Source organism: Amblyomma mixtum, chromosome 1, assembly GCF_055824585.1.
Source record: "Amblyomma mixtum isolate Tamu chromosome 1, ASM5582458v1, whole genome shotgun sequence".
Taxonomy (NCBI): Eukaryota; Metazoa; Arthropoda; class Arachnida; order Ixodida; family Ixodidae; genus Amblyomma; species Amblyomma mixtum.
The window spans coordinates 25,273,600-25,291,703 of NC_143012.1; the positions used below are offsets into that span (position 1 = coordinate 25,273,600).

General features: G+C 48.4%; 1 protein-coding gene across 1 annotated transcript; it reads left to right on the plus strand.

Annotated features, from left to right (window-relative positions):
- The first annotated feature begins 121 nt into the window (after positions 1 to 121).
- LOC149365782 (uncharacterized) lies at positions 122 to 15,343 on the plus strand. The gene is made up of 6 exons (XM_089544722.1): positions 122 to 975; positions 6,225 to 6,413; positions 7,629 to 7,782; positions 10,226 to 10,255; positions 12,768 to 12,923; positions 14,988 to 15,343. Exons 2-5 carry the CDS (start codon positions 6,231 to 6,233, stop codon positions 12,908 to 12,910), a joined length of 510 nt encoding a protein of 169 aa, XP_089400848.1. The 5' UTR covers positions 122 to 975; positions 6,225 to 6,230; the 3' UTR covers positions 12,911 to 12,923; positions 14,988 to 15,343.
- Positions 15,344 to 18,104: the final 2,761 nt, after the last annotated feature.

The following is an 18,104-nucleotide window of genomic DNA, read 5'->3' on the forward strand; positions in this document are numbered from 1 at the left end:
GAGAGGAGAGGGAAAGGCGCGAAGACGCGGAAATTCAAATTTTGATTACAAATAACGCAGCTTCCACAAAACGCATCAAAATTTTTTTTGCTGGAGGATATTTGTGATGCTGCGTCCTTTAGCATCCTTTGTTGAGACCCCCTTTCACAGATTTCACATTTAATTATATTTCTCCCAGACTCTGTCTGTATACCTCTCTCTAAACGCCATTTTTCAACAATCTTCCGCTGGATCGCATAATTTTAGTGCAGGCGTCGCGTCTCGGTGTGCAAGCGGGCAAGTCCTGCGGGCTGCCTACGTCGGTGCTGTTGTCCCTCGTGTTGCTTTTTGCTCTTGCGGAACTTTGACAGCACACATGGCCGGGAGCCGTTATTTTAGTTCGAAAGCACTGCTTCACAAGTAAAGCTGAGAATACCGGGGTATACGTGTGAAGCCTCGACCTTTGACGGAGCGGCAATGGCAGAGGCCTTGCGCAGCTGCTTCTTCAGCGTGCGGATGCAACTGGACGTTGATTTACGACTGACACTTCATTCAAATCACCACTCGTATAAGTATACACGTCAGCTTCTTTCAAACAACAAGGAAAAACAAGTAAACACAAACCACAAAAAAACCGACCACGAAGTACGTATTCGCCTTGACAACAGCGCTACATCACCAACAAGACAAGCATAAACATAAGCAGATTAGCTCACTTCGACCAGCTCACTCAGTTTGTCAGCGGTGCCTCGGAAGAAAAGGCGCTAAAAATACGTGTTTTATTTTTGCAGCTTGTCCAACAGCACAGAGGCTACCGTCGACGGCAGCTTGGCATCAGGAGGGAAGATCAACGCTCTCGCGCGACGTGTCCGGCTATCGCCCTGGCGCCTGCGCAGCTTGTGGCCAGCGACGGATGTAAAATCCGATTGCATCCCGCCGTTCGGCTCAGTTCGGCAGCGGAGTCTTGGAAAGAAGAACGTACTCATTTTTTTCCAGGTGAGTTATTTATTTGGCACCTAAAGTTCAGTATGTTCTACTGCATCGCAACCTAGTGTTGCTCTTCTCAAGTTTCGTTCTCGTTGACTGACAGCGATGTCAAAGGATGCTTAGCCCAGCAGCTGGGAGTGTTTCGAGCATACCGTGTACCGTGTTACCGTTACCGGAGTTCCGGGAACCCGCCTACTGCCGGTGAGCACGCGCTGATTGGTCCCGATGCTGCAGGCGTGCGCATAGCTGCCGGGTACCTGGCGCCATCTGGCGACGTCAAGGAGATTTGCTCATGCTCATTGGCTGCGCGCGGGCTCCCGGTACTCCGGTACCGGTAACGGTAACATGGTGCACGGTATGCTAAAGGTGTATACTTTTAGCATACCGTGTACCAGGTTACCGTTACCAGAGTATCGGGAGCATGCCCACCGCCTCTGAGCACGCGCTGATTGGTCCCGATGCTGCAGGCACACGCGCAGCTGCCTGGTACGTGGTGCCATCAGGCGCGGTCAAGGCGATTTGCGCATGCGCATTGGCTGCGTGTGGGCTCCCGGTACTCCGGTAGCAGCAGCGGTAACACGGTACATGGCATGCTAAAGGTCTCCGATGTCAATGAAATCCAGCAATAAGTGAAGTAAAGACTAAATGATGCTGACATACGAGGGCTACCCAATGGATGCGACGAAATGGCAACTGCCAAAGAGACTGGCAGAAACTTGTGAGGGGCGATAGAAGATGCTGACATTGGTGTCTCATAAAGACGATTAGCATCAAGAAAGTAACAGTTCGATTCGCACGTAGCTTCAACCGTAACGCTATTTTGGCTCAGGCAAGGAAAGTGCGCTTGACGACAGGTGCTCTTTGCCTATGCACGGTTTTTTCGAACTTTTTTTTTGTTCTGGAAACCTTGCGATTTAGCCCCACAGCACTTAGAAGCATCCAAAAGCTAGAGCATCACCTGCTCCGGTGCCTTATCAAACACTGCGCGGAATGCTTCGCTTGCCTCGTTGCCTTATCAAAACCAGCGTGTCACGCGTCGTCTATTTCAGCGCTTTTTCAATCGCTGTGGTACACGCGTCATCTGCAGCGGCGCAAAACCTTTTCAAACGCCGCGCTATTGATATCGGAAGCGCTTTGGGCCCATGTTTGTTTAGCAATGTTAAAACCATGCATACTAAAGTCGGATACAACTTCTGCAGTGAAGCTCCGCCCACATGCAGCCTCCGAGCGCAGAATTCATCCGCGACGAAAAAGTAGTCCGCTGCTTAAACTTTTATTGTTCTCTAATCAAGAAGCTTATCACAAGAAAAAAAAAATGAGCTCTAGACTTTTGATGCATGGCTTGTTTGATATGGTCAAACATTAAAAAGGTGATTTCGTTTACAGTTGCGATTGGCCAGCGGACTAATACAGGACGCCGCGGACCCCGGCCAAATATTAGCAACTGGTGTTTTTTTAAGTTGTATCCTACTATATAGGCGACAGCCGGCCGGTGATCCTGAGAGAGGGAGAGAAAAGGACGGAAAGGCAGGGAGGTTAACCAGGCGATGCCCAGTTGGCTACCCTACACTTGGGGAGGGGAACAAAGGGGAAAAAAGGAAAAAGAGCGGCAAGGAAATGAGTCTTCTAAGTGACCAGCGACCACTATGTCACAGGGACAGAGGGCGCGCACTGAAAACTTAAAGATTATAGGCGGGAATGCAACCCCGAGTCCCTTAGGAAATTCAGGAGCGCTTTCACCGCTTTCCGTTGTCTGGAAGGTTGTGTCCAAGGCCCCAGAACGTTAGACTCTGTTAAAGGACGCGAGTCCAAGCGGAGCAGAGCCGGTGATCGTGAATGAATATCTGACATATGACATGTGACTGCCATCTGACAAGTGACTGCCAGGGGCTGCTATCTCACGGGAAACAGAAGTTAACGGGAGATACGTTTTGACCAGCAATGACAACGTTTTCGCGCGTGGAGGCAAGTGAGTGCCTATACCTATCTTGCGTATCGCAAACCCAAGCGATATCGATCGCATGGAGGCAGAGAACTAGAAAGAAGTAACAAGTTAGCTTCACGGATGGTCTTATTAGTCTGTTAATTCTGCCGCTGCCCACGTGCTGATTATGCTACAAACCACAAATGGAACCAATAATCAGTATGTCATAGACAACGAATGGACGCATAAATGGTTTTGTGTATTTGGACTGAATTCTAAGCAAGAAAGGTGAACAGCTCACGGCTTTCTTTTTTTTTTTAGAGCCCGGCTCTTTGGCGCCCGTTCCTGCGTTTCGCGGCGTCGCCGTTGTCCGTTGTAACCGGCTCCGCAGCAGGGGCAGCGCGCTGCTCTTGTTGTGCTGCGCGCGCTCCTGGCGCCATCTACCGCGACCTCTCGATAATTTAATTGCTCTCTTCGCTCCTCCTCTGATGCCACCCCTGTGCGGCGGCGATCAGAGCGCCACATCGGTGACGGCGGATCTCGATATGTGCACCGCCCGAGCCGAAACGCATAGCCGCCGGCGTCTATGCCACTTGGTTTTATGGGGTTTAACGTCCCTAAGTGACTCAGGCTATGAGACAGGCCATAGTGAAGGGCTCCGGAAATTTTGACCACCTGGGGTTCTTTAACGTGCACTGACATCACACAGCCCACGGGCCTCTAGAATTTCGCCTTCATCAAAATTCAGCCGCCGCGGTCGTGAGCCGTTCGCCACTGCGAACCGCCTGCCTAATAGATAGTTTATTTTTGGTGAACTTCCTGTAAAATTTGATATTTTATGTTTCACGGAGACTTGATTTGTTAATGACTTTAATGTCCCTGCTTTCGATGGTTATGCTTACGTCAGTTTATTTGAACTAGAAAAGTGGCGGCGTTTCTGCACATGCTGGGATTGGATTGATATGCACTATGGTGCAGGGATATTTACAGTTAGTAATAATTATATGGAATCACTTATAAGGAATTGGAGTACGTCCAACGACGTCCAGCAGGCAAAGCACACTGTCGCGTTAAATATTTGGATACGATTTTAGCGGTCTTGCTTCAAACTGATGGACAGATGTAAATGAAGATATAATATTGATTTGCAAGTAAGTAGCCATACTCATAATGACGTTTTTTTTTCGATGATGTTTTGCCATGGCTATAGAAATCTTGTTGCTTACCCACTCGAATAAATCGACAGAATTGGCGCTAACAGCCATAAAGGAGAGGGTATTGGAAACATTGAGAAAAAGCTCTGCACAGTTAGCATTTTCCTTGCTATTAAATAGACGTTTGACTCAGTTAATTATGATATATTGTTAAAATCAGTTGTAATGCCATGAGAGGCATTGCATTTAACCTTATTAGAGAGGAAACAGTCTGTGTTGATGCGGCATTGTCTTTCTTGTCATATCACAACGTCGATAGAAAATAATGCTTTGTTTAGAAAACGTACCTTGAATGAAACAAATCCTTCCCTTTTGGAGTTATCAAGTACAGAATCATACGCCATATGACCATTTATGGGCTTCATTAACACCTCTTTTTGGGCTAGTTGCTGCATACTTGAACTGGAGAAAAAATAGCGCCAAACCATGCCAAATAGCGCCAAACAAAGTATTAACTACGTGTTACCTTGGTTTTTAAACCACAGTATAGAACGTAACGGTGGTTGAAACTTTCATTAAAGTGTTTAAGAAAGGTATTGAAATTGTTTTCAGCGATGTGCTTCTGTGTGATATATGTTCTGAGTGTGTGTATGTTCAATATTGTGACCTCTGCCTGACACTTGCCTGACTCCTCTGCCTGACTGCTTGCAATGCAGTGGTACAAGTGATCCCTTTTATGCGTAGCATATTGCAATCACTCAGTTCAGCCCTTGGGCGCGGCCGGGCAGCAGCCACCAAACCACGTGACGTGACGTCACGTGGTTTGGTGACGTCACATCACGTGGTTTGGTGACGTCACCAAACTACGTTAAAAAGTATGCAAAAAATTAAAAAATAGATAAAGAAAAAAAAACGAAAAACAAAAAAAAACAGCTGAGCATAGTGGCGGTTTCCACCGCCCCGTTTCAAAAGGGGGCAGTCCTATCCATCCATCCATCCATACGTCACGGAGGGAAAGCTGCTTAGAAAATCGAGTGCCGCCAAGCAATACCTCGCGCAAAAAGACCGCCCAATATGCAACGCCTTCTTGGCTTAACCAAGCTAAGCCTGGGCATTTTTTTCGTGCTTGATGTATTTTATTTCAGGCCCCTGTGCTGTGCGATGTCAGTGCACGTTAAAGAACCCCAGGTGGTCGAAATTTCCCGAGCCCTTCACTACGGCGTCCCTCATAGCCTGAGTTGCTTCGGGACGCTAATCCCCGATAAACTAACCAATCATACTGGGTTATTGTGTACACTTTTTTTTTCTGCTAATGCTGTATGTTCTTTGCTAAATTGTAATTGAGCTGTTCTAAGTTTTTTTTTTAATTGCACTGTTCCCGGACTTTGTTCAATGTTTAGGGATCTATATAGTCAGGTGCTCTGTACCTTTTGTCCCTGACCTTTTAGTTTTCTTCAAATGGGACACTAAGAAGTAAACGAAATGAAAGGGAAAAAAAAATCTTATGCTGTTTTAGATTATGGAAACGAACGTTTTCTCCAAACCAGTAAGGTACTATACTCCGTCTCATAGCTTCCTTGCAGCACTATGGAAGCTAGAGGCGTCCTCAGCCAATCAGGAGAACGCGTTAAACGTGTTCCTCCGCGCCTCGTCGTCTGTCATGTCTTATGCTCGCAGCGGGCACAGATATGGTTAGGAAAGAGTATGGAGTATTTGTACCATCAGTGAGGGACCCTTCTTCCAAGGGCGCCGCCGTTTTGGAAACGATACGCAAGAGCCACTCACGCGTATTTAAAGCGAGCGCGCGAGCGGCGCGAACTTGATTACTTTTGTATTTTGTAAATAGTGTACAAAGCCCTCCCCTGTCCTTTCTTGCTGTCGCTCCCGTCTATACTTCTCCTCACTATCCTCTCCCTTTCCCTTTCATTTCCGCCGGCTGCAGCTCGGGTGCTTAAGAGATAGCAATTGCCGCGGCCGGCAACACTGTTTTGCTTCACTATTTTATTTTTAAATAAACCACTACCACCACCACTTGCACATCACGAAACACGCTATTTTTTTTTTTTTCTAGCGTATGCCATCCCATTTTATACTGGCGCACACTGCATATTCCGCCGCATTCTTCCTCGCCGACGGACACCTGTCTTCAATATATTATTTCTCCCTCCCTGCCACTATAGCCCACGATGATGCCGCGAGAGCCCGCCCTCTCTGATCGACTGAAGCAGCTCTTGTCTGAACAAGACGAAGAATTTAGCGTCTACATCCAGGTACTGCAAGACATGCGAGCCCTTCACCGTATGCAAGTAACCCAGGTTGTCAGGTGCCACCTCGACGAAGAGGCGGCCCGCTCGTCTCGCCAAGAGTTGGTAAGGGTGATCGGATGCGCTTTCTTTTGCAGTTGCTGAGGCTTTCACAGCGAAGATAGTGCTGTACTCATTCAAGTAGTAGTAAGTGAGTGCCTCTATGACCAGCTCCGACTGGCTCCGACCAGCTCCAACTGTTAGCAGCGCCACCGCTGCATGCATTTCTGAGTTCACTCCGCGCCAAGCAGGAGACGGCTAACTAGCAAGTCTTCTAGGAACCATACGCGCAAGATGGATGGATGGGAGCAGGGAAATTAGGAGCGTCTCCTTTGAAACGGGGTGGTGGCAGTTGCCACCATGCTTAGCTTCCTTCCTTCATATTTCTTTAACGATGTAATAAACCGGTCTATAAGTTCGCCACTTTCTCCCAGTACATTTTTCATCCTCCGCTTTTAACCTAATGGCACTCCCTGCTTTCGAGCCACCAAACTTCCAATCGCCTTTTGCTAGCTTCCAGCGCAGGTTCATTCACAGGACCATTGTTATCTCTAAACCTTAGGACCTCGGGGAGAGCGACTGTGCCTGCATTGACACCCGGATGGATACCAGCACATTCGAGTATAGAGTTTTCAAATGTTTCTATAGATTTACCATGCACTGCACATGTGCCATATCTTCTTGGTTAAATTTCTTTTTATAGCTTCACGTTCTAGATTCAAAGAGTAGGGCACTGCCTGTTGAACTATCATAGAACGATTCCTTCCTGATCCGCCCTTTCGAATTTGTGTATAGTCATACCCTGATTCTTTTACGCAGTTTGTACCTCCTATGTTCTTTACCTGTTGTTTAAAGCTCCTTACTACTCCGTCCTTGTGTCCCGCATATCTTACTGGTTAGTTTCCTCGTCCAATTTCCTCCGACGTTCTTCATATCTGAGCTTCCCGTGCTTCGAACGATGTCCAGCCCATATCCCCTTGTACTGCCTTGTTTGGGGTTGAAACCCGATGGCGCCCTCTGGACTATCTGCGCACAGTATCAGGTTGCAGATGGCGCTATGTTGTAACCATAACTCTGTATTAACCGGTGGCTCAAGACCGTACTTTTTGGGATAAAGTCGTACGCATATAGGCCCCGATGTGTGGCTATTGCATCAATTGATTGTTGGCGGCAGGCATGTCGCGTGTGCTTCTACATTGCTTTTCCTGCATCCGGGAAACGTATCATACATTGCATGCGACGCAAATAAAGGGCATTTTCCCTCTCTCTCTTTCTATGTAGGACCAGCGGTATCTGAAGATGTATGCAACTGCCGATACCTTAGCTATAATCCATGGAAACCCTGCCACAGGATGCGGATCCGAGATCTTTCGAGAGGTGGCACATCGCATGGATGTCATCGCGATGCCCTATCGTCTCGCGCCCGGTCTCCCGCGTAAGTAAGCTTGAGCCAAGTGTCAAGGAAATTTGGGGGGCTTGACGAAATCGTTCAACGAGGATTCTTTTAACGCTAGGCCACTTCTTTCGGTTTCTTTGCGACAAGCGACGAAATCAAATATAAGACAATGGCTCTGTGGTTTAAAAGGGCTCTGAAAAGGGATCTAATAAAATTGTGGGATAAAACCCGCCGCGGTGACTGAGTGGTTGCGGCGCTCGGCTGCTGGCCCGAAAGACGCGGGTTCGATCCCGGCCGCGGCGGCTGAATTTTGGTGGAGGCGAAATTCTAGAGGCCCGTGTACTGTGCGATGTCAGTGCACGTTAAAGGGTCAGTCTACTCACCGATATGAGTGTATAAATAATGGCATATTCTGGTAGTTGACACCCTATAACATCAATAACGACGGGTCTGCGCCCGGTTTAGGCAGGAATTTATATTTTATTTCGGCGTTAAAAGTCGCGTAAAAAAGCATGGTGGCGACCCCAAACGTTCATTTTGTTCAAGAAAGTGGTAGTCTTTTTTTGTAGAAGCATAAGTGAATATACTACGTACCCGTTGTATGCCCCAATGTCAGAGAAACGCACGTTTTGTTCTAGTAAACTGTAGAAGGCGTACCGCTGTCTCTTTTTTAAATCACATGAATATTTATAGTTACACGTACGCAAAACGCAGGCACATTCCCATTTTTAGTTCAGCGTATGCTAGCAGAGACGCAAAATTAAACTTAGCCTATAGTGGCGCCATCTGGTCGTCAGGACGGGAACCATTGCTGTAAACAAACCGACTCTCCACTTAAGCCTAGGAGCGGCAGAATCGTCACTCTAATTATTAAAACAAAGCAAATTTATCTCTTATATGTTTTCTTATAGGCGAGATGAGACAAAGCGAAAGACAGGCGCCCTATTTATGGCCAGTGAACGCACTGAAAAAGGCAGCAACAACGAGAATTCAGTCCGAAGCGAGAGGTCCGGCTTCGACGGGCGCCGCCATGTTTGTCGCCGCGCGGCGGAAATCCAGATGGTTGCCAGATGAGACTACCATCTCATACAGATGTGTTCCCACATTAATAAATTCTATTTTAAAATGTTCTACCGCACTCCTTGGCACCACAGCTGGCTAAACGGTAATTTGAGTAAAGAGCTATCGGTTGCCGCAAAGAAAATATGGTCGATAAAATTCAGTAGACTGACCCTTTAAAGAACCCCAGGTGGTCGAAATTTCCGGAGCCTCTCATAGCCTGAGTCCCTTTGGGACGTTAAACCCAACAAATCTAATCAAAGTTGTGATATGCCTGTGGTGTTAAAACACCCTGTTTCATGAATATTCTCCAGCTGGAATTTTTTTTTAATGTGCTCTGTAGAATCTTGAAACTTGGAATAAAAACCACCTTGGCGCAAATAATTTCAGTGACAAAAGAGACGAAGAGACAACGGACAGGCGCGTCTCCTCGTCTCTTTTGTCCCTGTGAAATTATTTGTTTTATTCCAATTTTCAAGATGCTAAATCAACTAGCCTGGCAACATGTCTTACGGGGCTGTGTAGAAGTTGAGTTACCTGTTGTCAGAATTTGAACTTCAGCGTCTTCGCGCCTTTCCCTCTTCTCTCGTAACTTCGTGCACGCTGGAAGGTCGCCGCTCCTCCGCCGGCCGTATCATCGGGGGCTGGCCACTGACCTGCAGTGGGCCTAATCAGCCGTATGGTTATGACGATGTATTGACTTCCTACAAATATTTCCTTTTGTCCAATCATAGTCTATAGGCTGTCTATGTAAAAAATTGGTGTGGTTTGGCTCTGGTTAAACCTGGTTGGTTGCGAAAGCAATAGAAGCAGTAAAGCAACTAGATTCAAATATAGACTCTTCGTCGGTGACTTCCATGGCGAGACTCCTCGAGGAGCGCGGCACGACCGGCTCCTCCTGGCTACGGTGGAGAGAGCAAGCTGACGTCACGCGTCGCCATAGCAACGGAGAGGCTGACGTCACACTACCTGTTAGGCGCGGCGGCGGCTCCTCGAGGAGCAGGGGGGTCAATGGGCCACGGACCACGCGTCGAGCGGTTAGGCCTGGCGTAGTATTGCTTTCGCAATAAAAGTCTACTGAGAGTGTATGGCCATAAATCATTGTCTTTAGACCTTCTGTATAATTTGTGTTGCCTATAGACTAGTATATCGGGTTTTTCTAAAGCGTATGGACAGTCACAGCGTAAAGAAATTTTTGTAAAGGGTGATTCGTAATTTGTCTTGTGAGCAGTGATTTCATCACCAAACGTGCGAAACTGCGCTTAGAAACACGGCAAGAGACTATCCTCAGAGTCCTGCGTGCGTGTGTCGTCTATTTCGTGCTCTGGTTATGCGCAATGTTTTACCTCATGTTTACGCATCGCCAACTGTCCCAACTGCGGGAGGTTATCGCTTACAGCCGCTCGAATTTGTTCTCTTCCAGCTCCAGATGAGGGCGTGCCAGAAGACTTTGGTGAGTGAGTTATTCCTTAAAATATCATAATCATCGTCGTCATCATCATCATCACACTGACTACTCCCACTGCAAGGCAATGGTCTCTCCCATGTCTCTCCAATTAACCATGTCCTTTGCCAGTTGCGGCCACTGTATCCCCGCATACTTCATACTCATCTCCCAACCTAACCTTCCCTACTACGCCTGCCATGTCTTGGAATCCACTCCGTTACCCATAAGGACCAGCGGTTATCTTGCCTTTGCATTACATGCCCGGCGCAAGCCCATTTCTTCCTCTTGATTTCGACTAGAATGTCATTAACCCACTTTTGTTCCCCCACCCACTCCGCCTGCTTCCGATCTCTTAACGTTACGCCTATAATTTTTCTTGCCGACAGCTTGCAAGGTCAAAATTCAATGTCAAAGTTCAAGATCAAAGTTCAAGGTCAAATTGAAAGTTCAAGGGCAAAGGTCAAAGGGCAAGGTCAAATGTCAAAAGGGCAAGCTCATCCGCCCACCTAACTTTCTGCCGTCCCCTGCTACGTCTGCCTTCTCTTGGAAGATATTTATAACGATTGCACAGCTACCATAGTTCTCCATAAAATCAGCAATAAAATTCCAATATGGAAAGGTGTCAGGCATGGAAAGTAATGTTCAACAGCCTAGAAAGAGAACAGCAGTTCGCAGTTGGTAGCGAGGTGCTGGAAGTAGTAAGAGAATATGTCTACTTAGGCCAGGTAGTGACCACAGATCGGGATCATGAGAGGGAAATAACTAGAAGAATAAGAATAGGGTGAAGCGCATATGGCAGGTTCTCTCAGATCATGAATGGCAGTTCGTGAATATCCCTCAGGAGAAAAGTATACAACAGCTGCATCTTACCGGTACTCACCTATGGGGCAGAAACGTGGAGGCTAACAAAGAGGGTTCAGCTTAAGTTAAGGACAACGCAGCGAGCTATGCAAAGAAAAATGATAGGTGTAACGTTAAGAGATCGGAAGAGGGCGGAGTGGATGAGGGAACAAACGCGGGTTAATGATATCCTAGTTGAAATCAAGAGGAAGAAATGGGCTTGGGCAGGGCATGTAATGCGAAGGCAAGATAACCGCTGGTCCTTAAGGGTAACGGAGTGGATTCCTTAAAATATGCATCATTTCATTTGTGTGAACGTTCCGACGATTTGTTGAAGGAGTTTTACTCCTTTTTCCCGCCAAAACCCTCGTTCAGGCTGCGTATGCGAGGGTGTTGTGTTTGGATGCTGTGCAACTATGCGGCATTCTTTCACGGGTTACTGGAAGTCATTATTCGTAACTTCTCCAAATAAAACACAATCGTTAGTAAGCAATCTGGCGAGCATGGATGGTCTAACCACCTAAAGTTGTCATTGATGCACAAAAGAAAAAAATTCACTGGGACACCTAACTCCATGACATATTGACTATGTGATAACATTAACTGTTAATGCATTTACCAGAAGTGGCGCCACTTCCCTCCAGCCTATGGGAATTATCCGCTCTGGGGACGTCACTTCCCTCCAGCCAATGGGAATTATCCGCTCTGGGGACGTCTTCCCTCCAGCCAATGGGAATTATCCGCTCTGGGGACGTCACTTCCCTCCAGCCAATGCGAATTATCCGCTCTGGGGACGTCACTTCCCTCCAGCCAATGCGAATTATCCGCTCTGGGGACGTCACTTCCCTCCAGCCAATGCGAATTATCCGCTCTGGGGACGTCACTTCCCTCTAGCCAATGCGAATTATCCGCTCTGGGGACGTCACTTCCCTCCAGCCAATGCGAATTATCCGCTCTGGGGACGTCACTTCCCTCCAGCCAATGGGAATTATCCGCTCTGGGGACGTCACTTCCCTCCACCAGTGGGCATTATCCGCTCTGGGGACGTCACTTCCATCCAGCCTATGGGAATTATCCGCTCTGGGGACGTCACTTCCCTCCAGCCTATGGGAATTATCCGCTCTGGGGACGTCACTTCCCTCCAGCCTATGGGAATTATCCGCTCTGGGGACGTCACTTCCCTCCAGCCTATGGGAATTGTTAGGCTGGTGATGTCACTGTGCGATATGTCAGTGTTAAAGATTCCCAGCTCGTCGAAATTATTCCGGAGACCTCCATTACAGAACCTCTTTCTTCCTTTCTTCTTTCACTCCCTCCTTTATCCCTTCCCTTACGGCGCATATCGTGTTTCCACCGAAATATGTGAAGCAGTTAGGGTGCCATTTCCTTTCCTCAAAACCAAAACCAACCAAACCACTTCCCTACAGCCGATCGGAATTGTCTGGCCTGGTGACGTCGCTTCCCTCCAGCCAATGGGCGTATTTTAAGAACACATTTTTTTTAGATTTTTAATGCTATTTAATTAAAAGCAAAGGGCCCAATACACTTCCCTAATATAATACTTCCCTAATAGCAGATAATAATACGAGCACAGTGCTCATAATATTTTGTCCGGCCCTATTCTACCAGCGTATGTTTGAGAGGAGGGAACGTTATTCTTTTTTTTCTCTCTCTTCAGTGAAGCCGCTCATTTCAATAATCGGCGTGATCAAACTACTCACCTACTCTCTGTTCACCGCAACGCCAGAGGACGACATTGATCGCTTCCATAGGCGGCTTCGGCTACATCTGGATCTCTTCTTCGCCCACCCGCTGAGATAAGCGTGTGAAATAAGTGAGTACTGCGCACGTTGCCAGCATGTGTTTATTGCAGTCTTTGTCTCCTCTGATTACAAGTCGACTGAACCTTCTGAGTGCATGGAAAACCAACTCGCTTTATTTGTCGACTTGTGAAGCTGCTTCACATATGCGAGGGTACAAAATAGACCGATCAGAACCTGAGCTAGCAGTGCGCGAGTTCTGTTCCCGAGGATTATGCGGCGGCGGAATTGCAACGTACACCCCATTGGGCACTGAAACTCCCTCGCACATCCTGGGGACGTCCTAGGGACGTTTGGGACGTCCTGGGGATGTCCAGTGGCGTTTCAGTGCCCATTGGGACGGACTCTTCGATTCACCAAGCTCGGGCAGCTCGCTGGCTTTCAGCGAACTAAAACTTGACCCTCAAAACTCTCACTGTGGTCGCAAGGCTTTTGTCCATGTTTTTAAAACAGCGCAGAGGACGCGGACGAAGACCCTGGGGAACACACACGGCGCCTAATTTTAACTACGTTTATTGCGGAAATTTCCATGTGCAGTCAGGGGCAAAAGTCTCTGGGCCGCGTGCTCCGTAAACGAAGCAGATAGAAGGGTATATGCTTCGGCTTGTTGGTTCATAACTGCAAGGTGAAAAACGTAGCGCAAAGAGACGAGGACACAGAAAGACGGACAACACACGGCGCTAACTTCCAACAATGGTTTATTTCAGAAAGAAAGGTGGTTTTATAACGACATCACGACCAACTCGCCGTCAAACCATGAGCTAGCAAAGCGTATCAGCCAGATATGCGAGCTCTTTCGCCATCAATGATACAGAGGGGGTACTAACACAATCATCTTTCAAAAGTGATATCCATTCCGCTTCTATGATTTCTCGTGTCAACCGGTTATTGTGCACTTTTAAAACCAAGCATTGTTCAAGAAGCGGTATGCAGTGACACGACCGGCAGTGGGCTGACAATCCTTTTCCACGCATATCATCTACGTCACGCCCATGCTCTCGAAGCCTATCATTCAGGCATCTGCCAGTTTGCCCTACATACTGCTTGCCACAGGAAAGAGGAATTTGATAAATGACATTTTCAATACAATTGACAAACTTTTTCCTATGTTTTTTCGTACAACCAACACCCTTTTTAGATTTTTTGAAATGTTTCGTACACAGATGACTCAACTTCGGAATTTCTTTAGGACATCCTTGAAACTTGAATTGACAATGGCTATCCTAACTAGTTTGGAATGCGCCAAATAAAATCGTTGTAGTGGCTTATTAGAGCGGCGTTCATGCGCGCAGCACATGCGGTTGTCAGTGAATGCAATTTTTATATCTAAAAAGTTACTAAAAAGTCATCTAAGAAAGTTTCAAAACATTCTGTTCCTCACGATTCCCGCTGGAGTATGTCGTATTTCGCCTAAACTAAATCGCCATGAATGGGAAAAGTGCGCATGAAGCCATGGCAGATTCCTTTTTCATTTTCCCACTTAGCGAGAGTCGAATTTAGATCAAAAGTTTAAGACTTCAACAAACCCGCTAACAGACATTCCTGAGGAATTCTGAAAAGCCATCACTCCAAGTTCGTTGGTACATTCCTCTGCACACTATCTAGGAACTTATCTTAGGGAGCGAACAATGCATTTAATGTCAATACACATAGCGCGCTAATCAGGAGACGTCAAGGAGAGTCCGGTCCATCGATTTAACATGACCATAGATTTTCCTCTGACCATTTCTCTAAGCTGCATATCCTTGGAACCTCCTTTTTCCGCCGCGGTGGCTCAGTTGTTATGGCGCTCGGCTGCTGACCCGAAAGACGCGGGTTCGATCCGGGCCGCGGCGGCCGCATTTCGATAGAGAGCAATTCTAGAGGTTCGTGTACTGTGCGATGTCAGTGCACGTCGAAGAACCCCAGGTGGTCGTAATTTCTGGAGCCTTTCACTACGACGTCTCTCATAGCCTGAGTCACTTTGGGGCATTAAACCCCCAAAACTAAACCATCATTTTCTTGCATGAGGTTTTTCTTAGAGCGCCCAACTGTTGCTGATAGCGACGTAACCTGTCAATCGCCGGGGCATATTGCAGGTCACCGGCGGCCTTCTGGTGTGCATCTGGATATCGCTCGTCTCCGCGTTCTCCACCTGGCGTTCGGCGGGATATTCATCGTGTTCGTGCATTCCACCCCGTTTCTCTGCATGTCCCACGGGCTCCGGCACGAGCCCCGTCCTCCCTACCCTGGCGGCCTTGCACGGAAAGACTGCCTCGTCAGCCGCCTTCGGCATCTATTGACTTTTGACTAATGCAGTCTGCTGTTTCGACGTCGGAGGGCACTGGTCTCGATGTTCTGTCGTCTAGGAGGCCCTGAGGTGTTTTCTTCCACCGGAGAACCAAGTGGTTTCTTCGAAGCCTTACTCAATAAACACCGGCCTTGTCTACTTCGGCTCTCCGATTGTCACGTCTTCAATTGTAGATATGAACGGACCACAGACAATGCGTCTTCGTTGGCAGGTTGAATGGCGTGAGAGCAGGATGGTGGACGGTCACACCCCAGGCAAACCAAAAACCTCTCGGAGACGTCTAGCTAGATGTCTCTGAGAGGTTTTTATTTTGCTGGGCAAGTCTTCATCCTCCGGTGGGTGCTCTCTTCTGATTGAAGACCCACATTCCTTCAAGACTGCCATCGAACCACTCTTCACTTGAACATTATGCCCATCCCTCATGTAATACCCCACACCAAGGGGCATTTGAGGTACTAATAATAAATCAAAAATAATAAATAAATAGATATATCTAGCTTGTATGAACTCTGTAGAGAATCGTTTTAAAACCACCCATTAAATGATTTCTATTCTTTTCTTCAAAGCAGGGGCAAGAGTAAAGCGGCGTTCGAAACCATTGTAATATCGAACAGTTATTTCACTAGTATACAATACCCGAGAGGTCTGGGAGGCGGCCCTGCTCGGATGCTCGGACCTCAAGGCCCCGCGGGTCTTGGTCCAGAGTGCCCGGACGGCGGCTTCTACCAATGGGGTCCCAGACTAGAGACTCCACCTAGTATGTTAGGAGGATTCCTACTAGGGGAAGCCCCCGAACAACTCTGTATTTTCACCGCCATCTTGATCATCGGGGCGGACTCAGTTTGGAAGCAAGAGTCGATCATGAAAAGCGAAATTCCACGCATTGCAACCCTTCTCTAACTTATTCGGAATATCTCATTCCTCTTCTCAATGTCACCGGATTTGAACGCAGCATTGCGTAGTTGATAGCGATATCGCTTGTCAGTACAGAACTGACCTACTGCACAGCAGTTTCACTACGCCACCTCTGCCGCTATGAACACTATGCTTGATGGGCGTTCTCATTAATACCTTACGCTGGTAGAACACAAACAAAGCGAACAAGGGATCGAGGGTGGATGGGGGGTGGTGATGGCGGTGAAAATATTTATGTAATCATAGGGCGAGGTGGTGCGGTTCGTGACCTGAAGGGTTACGCCCATACAACCACTAGGTGGGATATGCCTAGTTAGGCGCCAGTTTGGTGGTTGCCGCAGCCCGGGCGCGCTGCGTTAAGGCCCTTTGGGCCTCGAGGGTGCAGCAGCCTGACAGGGTCGCCTCCCAGTCCTCTCGGGTGGGGTTTGGGATAGAGGGTAGGGATGGGTTCTGCTGGCATGCCCACACCATTTGGTAGATGTCAGACACCTCCCTAGAGTGCGCGCATCGCCCGTCGAATTGAGGATCGAAATGCTTTAGAGTTACCGGGCACAGCATCGTGTTAGTGAGCAGGCGCAGGAGTACCCGCTCGTTGGCCTTCCCCAGCCCTTTGCACGGAGTGGGAAGAGTTTGGTGCGTGTATTTGTAATAATTGCATATTTCCTTAAAAGTGTAAACCGGACTGAAATCGGAGACCTGGTCGGCTCGGGTCCCGTGGGAAATGCCCGGAGAGAGAGCTCGCGGGCCTTGGTCTTGGTGACATGGAGCGTTGACCCGGAGGCCTTGGTGACCTGGAGCCCAAACGAGAGATCGGTGTTCAGGGATCCGAGTTTCGGATACAATTTTGGTATATGCGATAAGCCAGGGGAGAAGCCTACCCTTGCTCGACGTTTCGACAAGGCCCTCGCGAGTCGGTGATTATGTATTTGTAAGCGTGATGTGATTATGTAAGCGCGCATTGCGGACCTCACCCGGCAGGTAGCAGAGTACGCGGCCCAACTCGCTGACTCCAGCTGGGTGGACTGCTGCAGCACGGCGGCGAGGCAGATGTCGAGCCGCAACACGTGGCAGCTCTTTCGAGCCCTCATCAACCCAACACAGACCCGCACAAAAACGCAGTAGCAACTACACAGAGCCATGCAGTTTGCACAGGCGCTCCGGGATCGCTACTTGTGCACAACTCAGGACGCCCGCAGATCGGCCTACTCCTACGCAGGCAGGGAAAACTCGAAGATGGGCAAGCCTTACCAACTTCATGATCTGCGGGCCAGTCTGGTCAAAATGAAGAGGCGCATCACGCCGGGCCGGGACAAGGTCACCGTCAAACTTTTGGCTAACCTTCCTGATTCAGCTTTCTACAATACATCAAGGCGATCTGGACGGGGGAAACCCCTCCCCATTGACTGGAAGACGGCCCTTGTCACCGTCATCCCGAAGGCCGGGAAACCGATCGACGCGGAGAACCTCCGCCCCATCTCTCACCTCGTGTGTTGGCATATTGATGGAGACGATGGTGCGGGATCGGCTGCCCGAGTACCTCGAACAACACAACACCTCCGCGGACACCATGTTCGGATTTCGCCCACATAGATCCTCATAGGATGTCCTGCTCCAACTCGACCGAGGAATCGCCGCCGCGGTGGCTCAGTGGTTATGGTGCTCGGCTACTGACCCGAAAGACGCGAGTTCGATCCCGGCCGCGGCGGTTGAATTTCGATGGAGGCGAAATTCTAGAGGCCCGTGCACTGTGCGATGTCAGTGCACGTTAAAGAACCCCAGGTGGTCGAAATTTCCGGAGCCCTTCACTAGGGCGTCTCTCATAGCCTGAGTCGCTTTGGGACGTTAAACCCCATACAAACCAAACCGCGGAATCTTGAATCCCTCAACACACCCCCAAAACGACAAAATTGTCCTCGCGCTCGACGGGCAAGGAGCGTTCGACAACGTAACTCACGAGGTCATACTCACACATTTTCAAACTCATTGCGGC